This window comes from Sebastes umbrosus, chromosome 18 (assembly GCF_015220745.1).
Source record: "Sebastes umbrosus isolate fSebUmb1 chromosome 18, fSebUmb1.pri, whole genome shotgun sequence".
Classification (NCBI taxonomy): domain Eukaryota; kingdom Metazoa; phylum Chordata; class Actinopteri; order Perciformes; family Sebastidae; genus Sebastes; species Sebastes umbrosus.
The window spans coordinates 25,269,536-25,287,811 of NC_051286.1; the positions used below are offsets into that span (position 1 = coordinate 25,269,536).

At 43.7% G+C, this 18,276-nt stretch overlaps 1 protein-coding gene across 1 annotated transcript in view; it reads right to left on the reverse strand.

Annotated features, from left to right (window-relative positions):
- enah (ENAH actin regulator) overlaps positions 1 to 18,276 on the reverse strand; it is a 111,559-nt gene that overhangs the window by 64,243 nt on the left and 29,040 nt on the right. The window contains 1 exon segment of the mRNA XM_037751708.1: positions 16,502 to 16,679. Coding sequence (XP_037607636.1) covers positions 16,502 to 16,679 — 178 coding nt within the window.

The window sequence follows — 18,276 nt, forward strand, 5'->3', positions numbered from 1 at the left end:
ATATGTGAATGAAAATGGGTTCTATGGGTACCCATGAGTCTCCCCTTTACAGACATGCCCACTTTATGATAATCACATGCAGTTTGGGGGCAAGTCATAATCAAGTCAGCACACTGACACACTGACAGCTGTTGATGCCTGTCGGGCTGCAGTATGCAGTACCTGTGGGGGTTTCTGGACAATATTTGTCATTGTTTTGTGTTGTTAATTGATTTACAATAATAAATATATACATACACTTACATAAAGCAGCATATTTGTCCACTCCCATGTTGATAAGAGCATTAAATACTAGACAAATCTCCCTTTAAGGTACATTTTGAACAGATAACAAATGTGAGATTAATTTGTGATTAATCACGATTAAATATTTTAATCAATTGACAACCCTATTAAAATATAAACGGTTCATTATGAAAATGTGGCGGGTCTACAAAGACTGTGGGAAACATTGGATTAGTCATGGAAACTGAGAATTGTGGGAGTTTCCTTTTGTATCAAGCAGCAAAAGAAGTCGTAGCATGAAGTGTTTGAGTTAATTTGCCGACATCGCACATCTTGCGATGTGACTGTTGCGCATATCGCAATGTCGACGCTGAAACGATACATCGTGCAGCCCTAGTTGAAATTTCGTTGAGATATCCTTCATCATAATTAATACAAATACAAGTCCTTGTCGGGTGCATTACCTCTACGAAGCACTGAAGAGTGACATAGTTCAGTACAGTTCTTGTCAGCTAACAATAAGCTTATACATGGAGCCGTCTCCTGGCAGCTCCCAACAGGTTTGGGCCTCTCTGGAGCTCTCCTAAATATTGGCAGAGATAGGTTAACACTTTCCAGGTTAACAGAGTTGATAAATTGCACTTTACTCCTAGTCCTAAAAGAACGACCAAATATGTGTTATGTCCAGTTACTACCGATTTCCTACTCTAGATGTAAGAGCCCAAACCACCTGTGACTGTAGACTGAATACCAAACAGAGTGCATAGCAGGCAGAATCAAATCAATGTCTGAAGAATCAAAGCTTCTTTTGGGAACGTGCCTTCCTAACGGCTCTTCTGCTGCTTCATCTTCCTCCTCCTGCTTCCTGCTGACATCAGTGTTTCCAGTAGAACAAGAAGGTGAAATGGTTCTTAGAGGTCTGATTAGGACGTTCTATCAATAACCATTATACTAGATGGCCAACGAAAATGGGCTGCCTGGCACACTATAGACCTACTTCATATTCTCTATTTGGCCTCCAACTCTCCTCGTCAGTTGTTATCTCTCCTCGCCCTCACATCCACCTCCGTTAACCTCATTACTTTAGAACAACCTCACCGTTATTACAGTACGAAGGGGAATTCAAAGCTCACGCTCGCTATCTGCTATTAAATTCAAGGACTTCTTAATGAATTTCAATGTCTTGTTTATTGTGATTCAAGGACTTTTACGGTAAGTCATGTCCTTAGGCCTCATCTTGTAAAGTGACGTCACCACTCTCTCTCTCTCTTGCTTCGCCACTCACTTCCCTGAACACACACACACACACACACTGGCTCTGCTATTCTCCAAATGACCTACACTAATCTTACAACAACTTTAGATAGGGCTATTTGCGTTTTCATGTCGGCCACCGTAGTTCTTCTAAACGCTCGGGGCACGGGAGAGGTCGCAATCTGCAACCTCACCGCTAGATGCTGCCAGATGTTACACACTGCACCATTAATGCCCAGACACAGCAAGCCAACATCAAAGAACTATTGGCGATGAAGGCCTACCGTCGCGTCGCCTCACGTCGCCTTTGTCTTGGCCGACAAGTTGCATTTGAACACACCGCGAAGACAACGGCCGACGGCCAGTTACCATGTTCCGTGTTCTGCGCCTGTGTGAAATGAATAACATCTGCCAACCAGCAGGCGATCGGCCAAAAAACCTCAGACACGGGCAGACTAGAGCCGACAGTGCGGGACATACCTCAAAAAGTATGCCGACAGACGCTCACCGACGCCCCCAAAACTGTCCCGACAGCTGACCATCGGCTTGGTTCTTATATTTTTCCTAAATCCACACATTGTGCAGAAGCTAGGCCTCTGGGAAGCCCGTTAAATCATTTATGAGGTGATGAATTGATGAGTGAACTTTCAGCAACAAAGGATGATGAAATTCTCTTGGTTTATTTGTCACCCTGAATGCAGTTGTTTAAGGTCAAGGGTTTGATTCACGCGGGATTAGCATTATCATAGGTTATCATAGGTCCTCTTTCTCTATCAAAGTACATTAATATCTTAATAAGCATTGGATTCTATAACTGTAGGTCTGTTTCTGTGTCTATCTTTGACTCCTTCATGGTGTCCTACAAGTCGGGGGATTATTTTGGGGCTCGGGGGAGTCGGGATGTCTAGAAGGGCAGTAGGATACCGACATCCACACCTCTGCCATCCTCACCTCCTATGGATGACTGCTGGATATTGGATTCCAACCCACTGCCCTGTTAGAATGTCTCAGTGACATGGCAGGGACCATCCTGAAACCAGTGTCAGGCGAGGGGGATCATGTGTCAGAGTGACACAACATGCAAACATGTACTTATTATAGTTTCGGATCTGCCCGGCAACAAGTGGCCCGGCCTATTAGACGACCTTGAGTGGTTGAAGTAAACACTGGGGTGTCCACTGGGGTATTAGGGGAGAGGATGGGTTAGTATGCATGGACCTGGGACAAACAACAAGTGGGCCAAAAGCATCCAGACCTGCAACTAGTTCAATAACAGATTGCCGTTCAAGTCATATTTCAAGGACAAATACCACAAATTTGCTGGTTCCAGCATCTCAAAGGTGGACATTTCCTGTTTTTCTTTATTTTAACACGTCAACAATTTTTTCATTAAACATATTTCCAACGCATCTATTCACACGAAATTTAGACAAGACATTGGTATTAACCCAAAAACACAGGTAAAGAAATCATAACATTCCAATCCAAACATTCCAAACAAAAGTTATGTGCAATAAAGTGGACACAAGAAAAAAAGTATTGACCAAAGTAAGAAAAATCAGTAAACCAACCAATTAAAATTAGCTAGGTTAATGCACGTTGGTAGGTTTCCACTCTTTGAAAAAAGGGTCACCCAACTCGGAATGCAAGTAAACAAGTCATTTGTTACCAAGCTGTGACACATGAAACATCTCATGATGGGTAGAGGCAAAGAGCTCTCCCAAGACCTTCATAACAACATTGTTGAGCAACATATCAATGGCACTGGATACCAATAGATTTCCCAACTCCTAAATGTTCCTATAAGCACCACTGAGGCTGTTATTTACAAGTGGAAGGAACATCACTCAACCATCAACTGTACCCGCACGGGAGCTCCTCTCAAGATTTCCGACCAGGCGGTCAGAAAGTTAGTCGGAAGAGTAGCCCAACGACTTGAGAAGAGCTCCGGAAAGACCTGGAAGCAGCAGCTACAGTGGTCACAAACAGAACTATATGCAAAGCACTCCACCGCCACTGTCTCCATGCACAACCACCCTGGAAGACTCCATTACTTAAAAGAAAAGGCCCGTTGAAGCTTGTTTGTAGGCAACATTTGCCTGTAGATTACTGGGAGAATGTGATGTGGTCAGACGAGACACAAATCTTTTTGGCAACAATACGACGTCCAAATTGTGTTGAGGAGAGATGGAGAATATTCTCCATTGTAAATAATAATAATAATAAAACATTTTTAATTATTTTATTTTGAGTCAATAATAACTGTCAGAAGTTGAGGAAAGGCGCCACTCTCAGATGCAAAAGCCTAAATAATGAGAGACTGCAGAGAGCATAGACTTTATACAAGAAGTGGATGTAGTCCCCCATTGGGTTGTGGACTACGGTTTGGCATTTTGGCCGTCACCATTTTGGTTATTTACAACCAGAAGTGACACGAGAGGGTGGAGATAAGTACAACCCAATGGTAAATAATACATTTTTTAGGTGACCAAAAGTGCTACAATTAAAGGTGCTAAATGCATGATTGGGAGCGTTTCTATTGCCTCCACACGGCTCTCAACATGGCTGAGCCAGAGCTAACGGTGCTAACAGTGGAAACAAAAGCTAAAGTGCTGACAGAGTTAACATTTTTTAACCTGGAGGGGAAACCTGAGGGTGGGTGCTACGCTTCCGCGCCGCGCTGCCTCAGTGCAGTGCGGAGTGGCGGCCATTAGCTAGCCCAGTGGGGCACGCTCACATGCACTAACATGCACTAACATGCACTAAAAGCACGCGCGGCCGGCCCGGCTATGTTAACAAAAAGCAGATAGAAGCTTGGTTTACAACACACACAGAGGGGGAGAGACTTCATTCTCTGCTCAGGTAGACATTACTCCTCTATATCTTCATATAGACAATAGTTGTTTGATGCTATATTAATGCTCTAGATATCGTACAGAGAACCTTTAATTTTCATGAAATGAACTGAACTGTGAAAGGGTTAAAGTTCTAAAACAAAAACTCCAATGTGCTGGTAGCGACCTGTCAATCACAAGGTAGCCCTGCCCTAAAGCATCCCCTGCTTTACTGTCTATTTGACTCTAAATGGGACCATAATTTACTAAATGAACATCATGCTGTATTGAAGAAGACTTGAAACTAGCGATTGAGACCATAAACTCATGTTTACAATGTTTACTGAGGTAATAAATCAAGTGAGAAGTAGGCTCATTTTCTCATAGACTTCTATACAATCAGACTTCTTTTAGCAACCAGAGGAGTCGCCCCATGCTGGCCGTTAGAAAGAATGCAGATTCAAGGCACTTCGGCATTGGCTTCACTTCTCAGACCAGGAGGTTGCTGCTTGGCAGAGAGTCAAAAGCAGAATTACAAGGGGCTTTTTGGCAGAACAAATAAAAGAAGCTTATGACTGCTACAATCTTAAAGATGCATGTCATGAATGGTACACCGTGAGTGATGGGCCCAAATTATATATCAGAGATTTCCCTTTTAATTCACGATTAACTCAAACTACAGAACTTCAAAAGGCACTGTCATATTATAGAATTTATATATATTCTTGCTCCTCATCGGTGAACTGAGATGAAGGCAGGGAAAAGGCTGGCTGGGATGTGTAGCTGCTACCTCCAACTCACCCATAAGCATTTTTTTAGACACACAAAACCAATACTGCCATGAATTATATATCACTGCATGACTCATCATCAGCTCGCCAGGGCTAATGGCAACGAAAAAAAATCCTTTGAACTTGAGCGTGTGAGATATGCAGCCAGACAGCAACACAGACAGATGTAGCTTTCCAGCCATTTCTTTCTACACGCATCGTTCATTGTAACAAACAATAAAGAAAGAGAAAAGATCATGATGGAGTGGGGAGGAAATGAGGGGGGAAATGAGGAAAGAAGCACGGGAGGAGGCAGCTGTGCACAAAATCTGCCCCATCAGCTTCTCTGGTGAGATGAGTCTCCGATCGATCATTCACAACTGGCCGGGAACGCTCAATAAATTGTGAAAAGACTCTTTTTTTGTCAGAAGTAAATAGCAAGGGGAAGTTTCAGATGGAGAGGAAGGAGTATATTCGGCGTGGAGAGGTGGTCGTGTTGCTCTGGCTCTATCTATCTGGCGTGGAGAGGTGGTTGTGTTGCTCTGGCTCTATCTATCTGGTATGGAAAGGTGGTCGTGTTGCTCTGGCTCTATCTATTCGGCGTGGAGCGGTGGTCGTGTTGCTCTGGCTCTATTTATTCGGCGTGGAGAGGTGGTCGTGTTGCTCTGGCTCTATCTATTCGGCGTGGAGAGGTGGTCGTGTTGCTCTGGCTCTATCTATTCGGCGTGGAGCGGTGGTCGTGTTGCTCTGGCTCTATCTATCTGGCGTGGAGAGGTGGTTGTGTTGCTCTGGCTCTATCTATCTGGCGTGGAGAGGAGGTCGTGTTGCTCTGGCTCTACCTGGTTGGCGTGGAGAGGAGATCGTGTTGCTCTGGCTCTATCTGTTTGGCGACGCCGGGAGGCTACTAGACATCCTTCTGGATCCACCTTCCCACATATGTTCACATTATATGTATTGTTATTTGTCATATGGATTGTCTATGTTGTTTTTTCATTGTATTGTTACTCTGTACAGACGACATCTATTACACGTCTGTCCATCCTGGAAGGGGGATGCCTCCTCTGTTGCTCTTCCTGAGCTTTCTTCCATTTTTTTCCCTGTTAAAAGGTTTATTTTTGGTTAAGTTTTTCTTTATCCGATGAGAGGGTCGTACTGTAAAGGACAGAGGGTGTCGTATCCTGTACAGATTGAAAAGCTCCCATGAGGCAACTTTATGATTTGTGATTTTGGGCAATACAAATACAATTGACTCGACTTGACTTGAGTGTGCCACTGGCAGGCCTATATAGTTCATCATCAGAGCTAAAAGCATATTTTATACAGATATTTTATCCGTCAGAGCATGTTTGATGCCTGCCTAAAACTTCTAGAGATCTCAGCAAATATGCAATTATGGTCAGTGGCATGTCATGCACGTAGGAGTGTTGGTTTTGGTACGAGCTCTAGGAGTTGAATTTGGAGTTTTATGGGCCGAAAATTACAAAGTCTGGGATTTGGACATTCTTCTGTGTTGGTTACTTGCTATTATTGTTTACTTTATTTTATACTATTCTATTTTTTTATATTTAATAGTTGCTTCTGGAGTTAGACACAGAGGAATTTCACGACACGTTGTGCCGTGTATGACCGCGTATGTGAAAAATAAACGTTGATTTGATTTGAAATACAGACGACTTACAGCCTTAACACACAACCGACGGTAGTTCACATCCGTCTCAGCTCAACAGACGACATGTCAGACGACGGCTTGGTAATAATTTTTTTTATCTCATATTATGTAAAAATCCTTTTCTGCCTGGTCTGAATGCTCAACAAAGTTGTTGAGAAGCTCTCTTACAAGAGATGGAAGCAGATCATTTTCAGACGTTAGACTGGAATGCGACATTTTACTTGAACAATGTGATCAGTCTTGACGATTTCCGAAAAACCTGTCCTGGCTTCTACAGATTTTCATGCCTGTTTTATGTCTAGTGTTATAAAACGGTCACTATATCCTGACAGCAGTGCATGAGACAGGTAATCTGGAAAAAAATCATGTGTCCTCCGTTGTCCTCCTAATGGCATTTACAAGATTTCACAGACCGGAGGATAACAACCAATCAGAGCTGACCTGGAGCCTTGCTGTCTCTGAGGAAGTTGGCTTGCCAATGAACTCTACACACAGTACACACTATTGACAAACACATGAACATGTTAAACTTGAACCTCTCCTTCATGGATCAGGAGACCATGGCAACTGTGGTCAGTCCTCCCTCCAGCCTTTCCTACACTGTTGCTACATGACAACTAGAGCGCAACTTGAACCAATGAAATCACAGAACGGCTCTGTAGCCAATCAGGGGAAGTCTCCACAGAGGCATCGCTTCCGGGCTGAAATGTGTCTGAGGCTCATGGGACCGAACGGGTAAACATTTAAACACACACACACACACACACACACACACACGCACACGCACGTACTGTTTTTCCCTTAAACCTCTGTGCGCGGTAGGTGGGATTGGTTTAGAATTGCCACAACCAAACTGACACCAAACTTTGATGCACTGGCAAAAAAGGGTGACCAACAACACTGTTCCCACTGAAATTAATGTAAGTTTTTTTTACATTTTAGTTAATGGCTTTTACTTGTAATTTATATTAGTTCACACAAACACTCTCCATCCATCTGATACTGGCCCGGCCCGTCTGTCAAATTTTAATTGTGGCCCCTGAGCCAAAAAGTTTGCCCACCCCTGTACTAGAACGTTTAGAATTGTGTTTCAGAGATTACTAAAACGACTAAAAGGCAGTTGTCGTGTTTCGATCCCTAGAATAAGGATCGAGTATCATTAAAGGCACATAAACCCATTCAGCGAATCAGAAGCTCAGGACACTTTCCGGATTATAAATGTGCATTTCATTTTTATTATTAAATAAACACTGATTAGGCTACTTCATTAAGGATTAGCACGATTAAACAACACACTGCGCAATATAATACAGTGACATAATATAAACATTATTTATTGATAAGAAAACGCGGTAAACACTTGTGGTTTTCCACCTTAACACGTGATAACCCACGTGATTTCCGGCGCTAGAGGTGGGCCAGAGCCTGGAGCTCTGCAGCGAGACACTACTGGATTGGTGCATCACTGACAACTGATACTGGTCTCCATACATTGTTGTTATTACTAGAGCTGCTACTAGTCTTCAAATTTCTTATTTTGTCTGACCCAGTCCAAAACCCAAAAGATTCCGCTTACAGTGATGTGAAAGATCCTCACAATTACAGTATACGTACCAGGCACCAGAGAACGGTGATAAAGGACTGTCGACTGATTCATTGAATTAATTGCTTCAGCAGCCGTTTTACCCAAACAAACCTAAATTGCAGTTCAATCCGAGTCACGTCGTTCATAATCGAAGACTAAACAGATACACACAGGAGTTGCCTTTATGAAAACCGATATACTCGCACACAAAGCCAACAAACAGTTCTGTCCTACTCACTCCTGAGGGTGATTTGAGCGCGGCTGATCTTCTGTCGATCCTGGGGGAATCTGTGAACTCTCCACGCGGCAGGCATGTCTGTGGATACCTCAGTGATGAGGCCTTAGGGGGTCCTCCAGCAGCAGTAGTCAGAAAATATACACAAAGCTGGCGACCTCTGAGCTTTCCTTTTCCTCTCTCTTACTTTTCCACTGTCCTGTTGCACACAACTGTCCTATTCTCTCTTTACCTGCTCACTTCTTTGCATTTTCTTTCCGAGCCTTACTCTCTTCCCAGAATCTCTGTCTCCTCCTCTCTGATGTCTGAGTCTCTCTCTGCTGCTGCCCAGCTATGTAGCAGCGTGTTACGTCTGCCACTTTGCCAACCTGGGATCTGCTGCCAGAGACTGTGAGCTCATCAAGAAAACAGAAAAGTGGGGCAGGTGGACAGATGGAGGGTTGGGAGGGGAGGGGGGGTGGTCACGCGCTGTCACGATCCGATGAGCACAAACACATGCCAGACTGATGTGGTGCCCTGTCGGCGGGGGGGGTGCCGTACCCCTGAATGTTTACACCGCGCTTTCACCCGTCCTGACCTGTAAAAACAACGTCGGCTGTCTCTATGGGACGGGGGTGAAGTGTCCCTCTATGTGTCTCTACCTCTCTCAGGTTTAAACCCCCCCCCCCCACATGGTCTACTGTTGCCAGGGGCCATAAAGACTGAAAATAAATGACCATTTTTTTTCACATGACTCCGTGGAGACAAGCTACTGCCAAGTCTGGGAATGCTGCTGACACAAGAATCCACACCTGGCTCTATTATGCTTTCTATTTAAATATTGGTGTCTTTTCAAATATTGACATCATCAAAGCCAAAACATTAGTATGCATGACTTAAAGTTACTGTGGTTATGAAACAGTCTGATGCCTCTATATGACTCTCTATATGAGTAAACGAGAACATCAGCGAGAAGATTGTCTATCTGTATTTAGTTCTTGTCATCGGTGCCACCTGGTCTGATTCCGAGCAAAGTAAAACGAAATCATGCAGGTTCACCAGAAACTCCTTCAGCTCAGACTGCAGACGGGGCCTCCAGCGGGGGCCTCCAGCGGGGGGCCTCCAGCGGGGGCCTCCGGCAGCGACCAGCCCGACGCAGATCGAACTGCAGTCCGGCAGCAGCGGCTCCTCCTTCTCCTCCAGCCAGAAGCAGAGCTTCACCTCGCTGTTCCGACGGTCCCCTCACTGGGAGCCAACACAGACACCACGCCGCTGGAGGCCCTGGCCGTATTGCTGGGCCCGTTAGAGGGAAGGGAGGCACGGGAGAACCAGAACCAGGACTGAGCGGGGCAGACTGTCAGACCCTGCTGCAGTAAAATGAGAGGTTTTCTAAAGGGACCCTGGTGCACGGAAACATTACCATTTTTGTCCACAGAGACCGCCACAACCAACACAAAATGAAAGTTCCTTATGGTAGCTGTAAAACCTTAACTTAACTGTGTTTCTGAAAAACACTAAGGAGCCCGGACTGCAAGATGTGCAGTTAAACCTCAAATATGCCAAAGCTTGACTTTTAATTTCAGTTGTTTTACATGTCATGTCTTGTCGCTGGTTGATATCTCTCTTTTGGAATGATTTTGTTCAGTTTGATCCTCATGTTGCACAAACAATATTCAGCTGGTTTGTCTGATCTAACGTTACCCATTTCATAACAGGTGATAATAATAAACAAATCTCACACTCACACTAATACGTCATACGATAATGGTATCTGGTAATCGGACTCTGCAGGGGTCTAGTATCGTCAACAAGAATATATCAACAATGCCAAATCTTCATGATTACAACGGCTGCCAAAGCGGTTTTGTCCCCTGAATCCACACGCAGCCAGTAATGTTTGTATGCAAGAAACCCGTCTATTATACTGCAGTAATTCAATACATTGAACAGGAAATTTATCAATCCATCATTTCAGATATTTATCAGGAAAAAACAAAACAAATATACCCTGGTTTCTTTGTTTTATATAATTGTAAATTTAAGACATTTTGGACCGTTCGTCAGACAAAATAAAAAAAATTCACTATTATATGATATTTTATAGACTTTGATCAATTAATAAAAAAAAATGTATTCATCAATAATAAGAATATATGTGTGTGTGTGTGTGTGAGAAGAAGAGAGACATGTTGCTGCAGGGGGTGCTGCACTTCATCCATTCCCACCGATAGATGAGGCAATCATGCTGCTAGTCACATCCTCCTGCAGCCTTTCCAACACAAAGCGCTTTTATAAGCAGCTGCTAGCACTTACACACACATCCCATGCAACCACACAGGTCACGCCAGGACAGCCTTTGTTCAACAGGGCTAGGTTTCAGAAAGAGTGGGGGAGATATATAGGACACACTCATGTTTAATCCTTGAACGTGACACTGTCTTTCCAAAACTTGTTTCCTGTAAGAGAATCAGGGAGTCACATTTATACACAAATCTATCCATCACTTTCTGTTTCCTCCTCTGCCCTGACCTGACAGGAGAGGATTATTGGCCAGACCACAACACAGACAGACGCCCGGCGTCCTGTGACCCGTCATCCCTCCCTCTCCCTGATCCCGCTCTACTTTAGCCTTTTTAGGAGAAAAGAGTAACACAGATAAACACAGATCTGCGCTCGGCCGTGCGCGAGCTCGCGGTTTTGAAACAACGTCATTTCACCCCGACTCAGAGGAAGAGACCGTCCTTCTGACTCGACACATACTGTGGGCGACGAAGACAGCTGGTTTCACTGATGTAAGGCCAGGTGATGAAATGTGTGTGTGTGGTGTGCACATACTGTATACAGACACATCAAAGCTCTGAGAGTGTGTGTGTCATGATTCTAAGAGCCCTAAGAGATGCACACACACATACTTTCCACATGTCAGCGGTCGCCACATCCACTTGCTTCCCTAAGATGGAAACTATTCTGTGCTTTGTTCAATAGCTTACTCACACATTCCTTCATGCCTTAGATGAGCAGACGCACACACACACAAAGACACACACATTCTTGATTCAACATTATGGAGAAAGATCAGAGAGAAGGAAATGCTTGTGAGTTGGTGTTAATGAGCTGCTGGTCTCTGGTTCTGTTTCAGTGCATTCATATTCACCGGGGCTCATATTGGGCCCCTGCAACTACCAGAGCTGGGACGACGCACCTACTGTATCTCCGAATCGATACCATCACGATCAGGGTCTGAAATGAACTTTCTTCACTTCCTGCCACTGTGGCAGACAAGTACAGTATTTTATTTTGTCTGCCACTTCTGAAATCTCTGCACTAAATGAAGGAATAACATTTTAGATCTGAAGTCATTCAATGTTTGATATATTTTACATAAAAAACATTATATACACTGTAAATTACAGTGTTTGAATTACACCGTGGCTTCTGGGAGAGCCCTATTTTTGGGAGGAGGGAGGGTACTGTACACAGTACTGGACTTTGTTATTGGCATCTATAGTGGTTATTTGCATAAAAACACTTATTTCAAATGATTATGATTATTTAAATATATACTTTGATTAAAATAAATCTTGGTAAGGTGTTAGGAAGTTAAACAGTTCATAATTCCCTCTCTAATATCTATTTTATATTGATGTGATAACATGTCCTTCAAACAACTGGATTTATTCAAGTTTTTCGCCAAAAATTGTATTTTAAAAGATTACATTTGAACGCATCGTGATAACGTTGTAATTTACCTTCACCCAATGGTCATTTTGCCAAAAATTGTATTTTAAAAGATTACATTTGAACGCATCATGATATCGTTGTAATTTACCTTCACCCAATGGTCATTTTACTGAGCAGAGATTTAACGCCTCTTAATAATAACTCAATGGTTCTATGGGTACCCACGAGTCTCCGCTTTACAGACATGCCTACTTTATGATAATCACATGCAGTTTGGGCCAAAAAACATGCAGTTTTTTGAATGCAGTATAGATGTGTTATTTTCAGCACCAAATCTTCAGGTTCTCAGCTTTCAGATGATTTACACCACTTCTATGTGACATCTACTGTTGACCTGCTAAAGACCACCTGTACCCCCCCTAAAAGAAGACAAAAACGGGTCTATTGTGGGTCTCAGAGGGTTAATGAAACACCACGTCATGATAAAAGTATCATTTACTAATCACTTGCACTGCGCATTCTGTAAAACAGGACAAGAAAAAATGAAAGAGACCCCTAAAGTACAGCTTTAAAAAGGAAGAGATAATATTTAGATTAATATTCCTTCTCATCTCTTTTCCACTCTCCCTTACAGTAAACAGATTCTTATAAATGTGTTCAGAGCTCTCAGGCCCCAAGACAAGAGTAAAAAACAGACCGCCAGCATAATATGAATCAGGCCCATAAAGGTGAAGATACTGTAAATGTTTAAGCAGCTGCAGAAATGATGCTCCGTTCCGAAGCTAGCTCACAGACCATTTGTCTTGTTCCATTTAACCGTCCTCGCCGGCCGGGGCCGACTGTGGACTGGTGGTACCTTAGACGATTTATGACTCCATTGATTATTGAACTGGTCCTGCAGAGTGTGAACACTGCCTGGATCAGGTCACTAATAATTACCGGTACTCTAAAGCACTTTAGATAAAAGCTTAGATAGCTACTTTAAAGCATTTATTGCACTTGCGCGCCGTAAATCAACACTTGTTTACGTGCTAGCGGCAGAACCGCAGAACAAGTCAAACAGATGGCAGCTTCCATCTGGTCCTTGTGTGGAACATGCTAATGTAATACAGTAAAGATGTTGTGGCATCCGGCCGCAGAGGTCGTATCACAGCGGAGACGTTAAAAAAGGATCATAAAAAAAGCTTCCTCCGCATCATTCACACGGCACATATCACCACATACGACTGATGAAGGATCTGATTCCGACGCTTCTGTCACGTGGCAGGAAGTGAGTGATGGGAGGGCGTGTCGGGAACGATTGTCAGGTCCGCAGATGACTGCGACTGGAATTAGGCGCCAGCGAGAGCAGCTGCCAGGACAGAAATACGGTAGCAAAAACAGTGGGGTGGAAGGGGAAACCGGTCGCCTTCCTCTGGCTCGCACGCGGCGGAGAGAGAGGGGGAGGAAGGCAGCGTGAGAGAGAGAGAGAGAGAGAGAGAGAGAGAGAGAGAGAGAGAGATAGAGAGATTTAGTGAGGTAAAATGTGGAAATGTTGCAGAAGAGAGAAGGGAAGAAAGGAGAAGATAAGAAGAGGGCCTGAGGTGCTGATCATCAGTAGGACTGTTCTTCTCCGACTAACAATTACTACAGAGTATGAGGATGTGGATCCATCCCTGAAGGACCGCTTACTCTACTGTATCATCATTAGTCTGGACAACAGAATGTATTAAAAGTAAAACTACACAAACAGTTTACTTTTATATGGTCAAAGTTCCCTTTAACTTTCTTTGAATGTCTCTTAATGTCCCTCCACTCGTTCTGTCTCTCGTCCTCACACACACACACACCTTGTAGCACCATTAGCATAATGAGGCGTGCCGCATCACTATCAGGTTAATTAGTGGACGGGATTAGAGTGTGATGATAGGCATGGCTTAGGGAGACAGGAGAGGAGAGGAGAGGAGAGGAGAGGAGAGGAGAGGAGAAGGGAGGAGAGATGAGGAGACGAGAGAAAGAGAGAGGAGAGGAGAGAAGAGAAGAGGAGAAGGGAGAAGAGGAGAGGAGAGGAGAAGGGAGGACAGACGGTGAACAGAGAGGAAAGGAGAGGAGAAGGGAGGAAAGGAGAGACGAGGAGAGACAGCGAAAAGGGAGGAAAAGGGAGAAGGGAGAAGAGGAGAGGAGAGGAGAAGGGAGGACAGACGGTGAACAGGGAGGAAAGGAGAGGAGAAGGGAGGAAAGGAGAGACGAGGAGAGGAGAGACAGCGAAAAGGGAGGAAAAGAGAGGAGAAGGGAGGAGAGGAGAGAAAGAAAAGGGAGGAGAGGAGAGGAGAGGAGAAGGAGAGGAGAGGAGAGGAGAGGAATCAGCAGCAAGTTCTGTCTCAAACATGGTGAAGCTGAAGATTAGTCTTCGCTTTTGGGACACTAAATCTAAGCGCAAACACTCATCTGGGTAACAATGCGCTCCTTCCCTCCCTCCCTGCTTCCCCCTCTTGTCCCTTCCGGCAGGCGTAGATAAATGTAGACGCACAGCCAGAGGATGGAGCTACGTAATGAGCGCATGTTTCAGAAAACCAAGGTCGTGGTGTACCACTGAAGTTACAGCCCTGCCAATATTTGTGGCAGAACATGACAGAGGTGTGTGAATGTGAATGTGACTTACTGAACCTCTTTGCCATGAGGTCATCCCTGCTATGCTCAGATCCACGGTCAGTTGCAGGACTTATAAGTGATCTTTGATTGGCAGATGTGAGCAACAATCATGCTCAATGATGCTGAAAATACACAGACCCATTAACTGACGCTGTTACCGTGAGTCGTCTATCATGAAGTGCCTGCTGGGCTTTCAGGCTGTCGGCTATGAAGGAACGTTTTCATCGAGAAAAGTCAAGGCGAGTAGTAACTGCAGCCTCCTGTCTTCCTGTGATGAATTAACTCTAATCATTGTTTCTGGTAAGCCCATTAGTAACTCTTGTTTTTACTGTTGACATGTGTCTTTAGTTATCTTGCATTATCCTGTCTCGGAGTGTCTCATAGCTCCTGCACACAGAGTGTTATCGAACAGTGGGCATGTCTGTAAAGGGGAGACTCGTGGGTACCCATAGAACCCTGTTACTCAAAAATATTTTGGGCACCCTGGACTTCTAACATCCAAAAGGTACAACTACACCACACTGTCAACCATCGCACCAAACGTCGGGGGTATAATTATCATTTCCTCTGATATCGCAATAACGCAATTAAAATATCAGTCAAAATAATCGCAATTGGAATTGTTTTCAAAATCTTTGGTGGATAACATTTTCTCAGTGAGCTGGGATCAGCTACTTAAAAGTGATAACAACAACTGATAGAAAATCAAGAGAACTCTAATGAGGCTCTGTGTAGGAAATACTGAGAAATGTGCTCATTTCCCTTTTTATACCAACAACACAGAAACTCCTACTCAATGTCCACAAAAGTCTAAGTAAGAAAGAGTGAATATGATAAAATCTACTGACTAGATACTGCTTCCTTTATCAAGGTAGCCCGAAGGTTCAGGCTCATACCCACAACATCGACGGTTCAATTCAACCAGGAATCTCTGCAGCATGTCATAACTTCATCTCTCTACTTTCTGCACTCCTAGAAATAAAGGTGCTAACTGGAACTATATGGGTTTCTTCGGCTTGTCCCCATAGGAGAATCCTTCGTGGTGCCTGGTAGAACCTTTTATAAACCCTTTGGACCCTTTCAAAGGGTTCTACCTATAACCCAACATAAAGAGTCATATGTGAAAGGTTCCATTCAGAACCCCCCCATGAGAGGTTCTACAGAGAACCCCTCTATGGTGTAATGGTTCCACACATAATCCAGAACCTTGGCACCTTCTAAGGATGCAACCAAGAACACACCTAGGAGGTTCTACTGATAACCGTTTCATATTCCGAAGGGTGTCATCTAGAACCCACCCAGGGTTCCTCGTGAGGCTCCTAAAGGGCAAAGGTTCTGATGTGGAACAGAGCAACCCACGACAATCAAGGTTCACAATCCCAGTTTTTGGTGGTGTGGGTGGGAGGATCCTTTAACACCCATTCAACAGTCGTTGGAAAACTTTTTCTTCAAAAAAGGGTTCTTTTGAAGAAAAAGGGTTCTTAAAGTATCACAAAGTCTTACAAAGAACACTTGAAAAAACATTTCTTCAAAAAAAAAAAGATTCTTTAGGAGTAAATGGTTCTGGGTAGAACCTCCACCCTTCAAGAAGAACCCTTTTTGGAACCCTGATTTCTAACCCGAACAAAGCAGAACTACCTGTGTCCTGGGAGTTGAGCACCTCCAGGGCGTGCATCATGGCACTGGCAAATACGTTGGCATCCTCTTTGCTGCCGAAGTTGAGGCCGTAGACCTGCCGGGCGTCACGCCACTGGTGGAAGGTCTGCGTGGCCTGGTTGTACTTCAGCCCCTTGGGAATGGCACAGTTTATCACCACCTGGACATGTCCATGATGAGCAAGTGGGCAAAGGAGAGAAGAGGAAAACATCCTTTAGATTAGTAATGATTAATGAAATGATTATTAAAGTTACTATGAGGAATATTTAACTGGTTCTAAAACAGTCTCAATGTAACACTGGTGCCTCTATATGACCTCCATAAGCAAACGAGACCATCATCGAGGAGACTGGCTATTTCTATATAGTTCTTCTTAATGCCTGTTATCGGTGCACACTGCGTCCGATTCCGGCAAAATCAGACAAAATCATGCAGGTTCACCAGAAACTCCTTCAGCTGAGACTCCAGCAGGCCATATTGCTGGGCCTGATGGAGGGAAGGGAGGCACGGGAGAACCTGAACCAGGACTGAGTGGGGCAGAATGTTAGACCCCGCTGCAGTAAAAATGAGAGGTTTTCTAAAGGGACTCTGATGTTCAAAAACACTACCACTTTTGTCCACATGGGCCGCCAAAATCAACGATTACAAGTACCTGGGCGTCCACGTCGACAACAGATCAAACTGGTGACCGATACTGAGGCTGTTTATAAGAAGGGGATGAGCAGACTCTATTTCCTGAGGAAGCTCAGATCCTTTAACGTGTGCAGCAAGATGTTGGAAATCTTTTATCAGTCTGTTGTGGCCAGTGTACCGTACTTCACCGTAGTCTGCTGGTTGAGCAGCATCGGAGCCGGTGACACCAACAGACTTAATAAACTGATTAAGAAGGCCGGCTCCGTAATTGGCCGCAAACCAGACACTTTTGACGTTGTTGTGGAGAGGAGGACACTGAACAAACTGTTATCCATCGTGGATAATCCTGACATATTGTAAAAAGTGAGATTTTCAGGTCTTTTATATTATAAAGTAGGTTTTAGTGCTATATAAATACTGTTAAACTATCAAAACATTCAATATACGGAAAATTACACACAACCCGTATTCAGAAATTGTGCGTTTGAAACAAGCCGTTCTGTCCATTTGTGATGTCACAAATATACAATATTTAGACAATTACAAGGTTTTAAATATAAACATTCTAAATGTGTCCCAGTTTATTTCCTGTTGCAGTGTATGTGAATAACATCAGCTGACAGGAAGTAAACATGGACCCAAACTGTTGCATAGCAACGCAATTCCTTTGCAATTTCGTTGAAATGCACTAAAACGGAGCGTTTCAGACAGAGGGTGAATACAGGTATATTCAGGCAGACAGTATGAGGAAAATAAAGTTTTTTTTTTAACATTACAGCATGTAAACATGTTCTATTAGAAACCCGAAATACAAGTATGAACATGAAAATGAGCACGATATGGGACCTTTAAAGTAACCCAATCAGCAACTGTGATAATACAGCTTTATTTAAGGCGCCACCAAGAAAAATATGCTGTTGAGTCCTGTATATTTATGTTTCTGAAGTGTTGAGAGCTTAAACAGACTTGAAATAGCCTTGTGGAAATATAACAACATGTTTCAAGGCTGACCTGAGATTTATGGCTTAGTAGCACAGATATAGACATAAAAACAAGGGAGTCAAAATATTGTGGTCTCGCTCCATCAATCACTCTTTCACTCTGTCATGACGCTACCTTCTGTC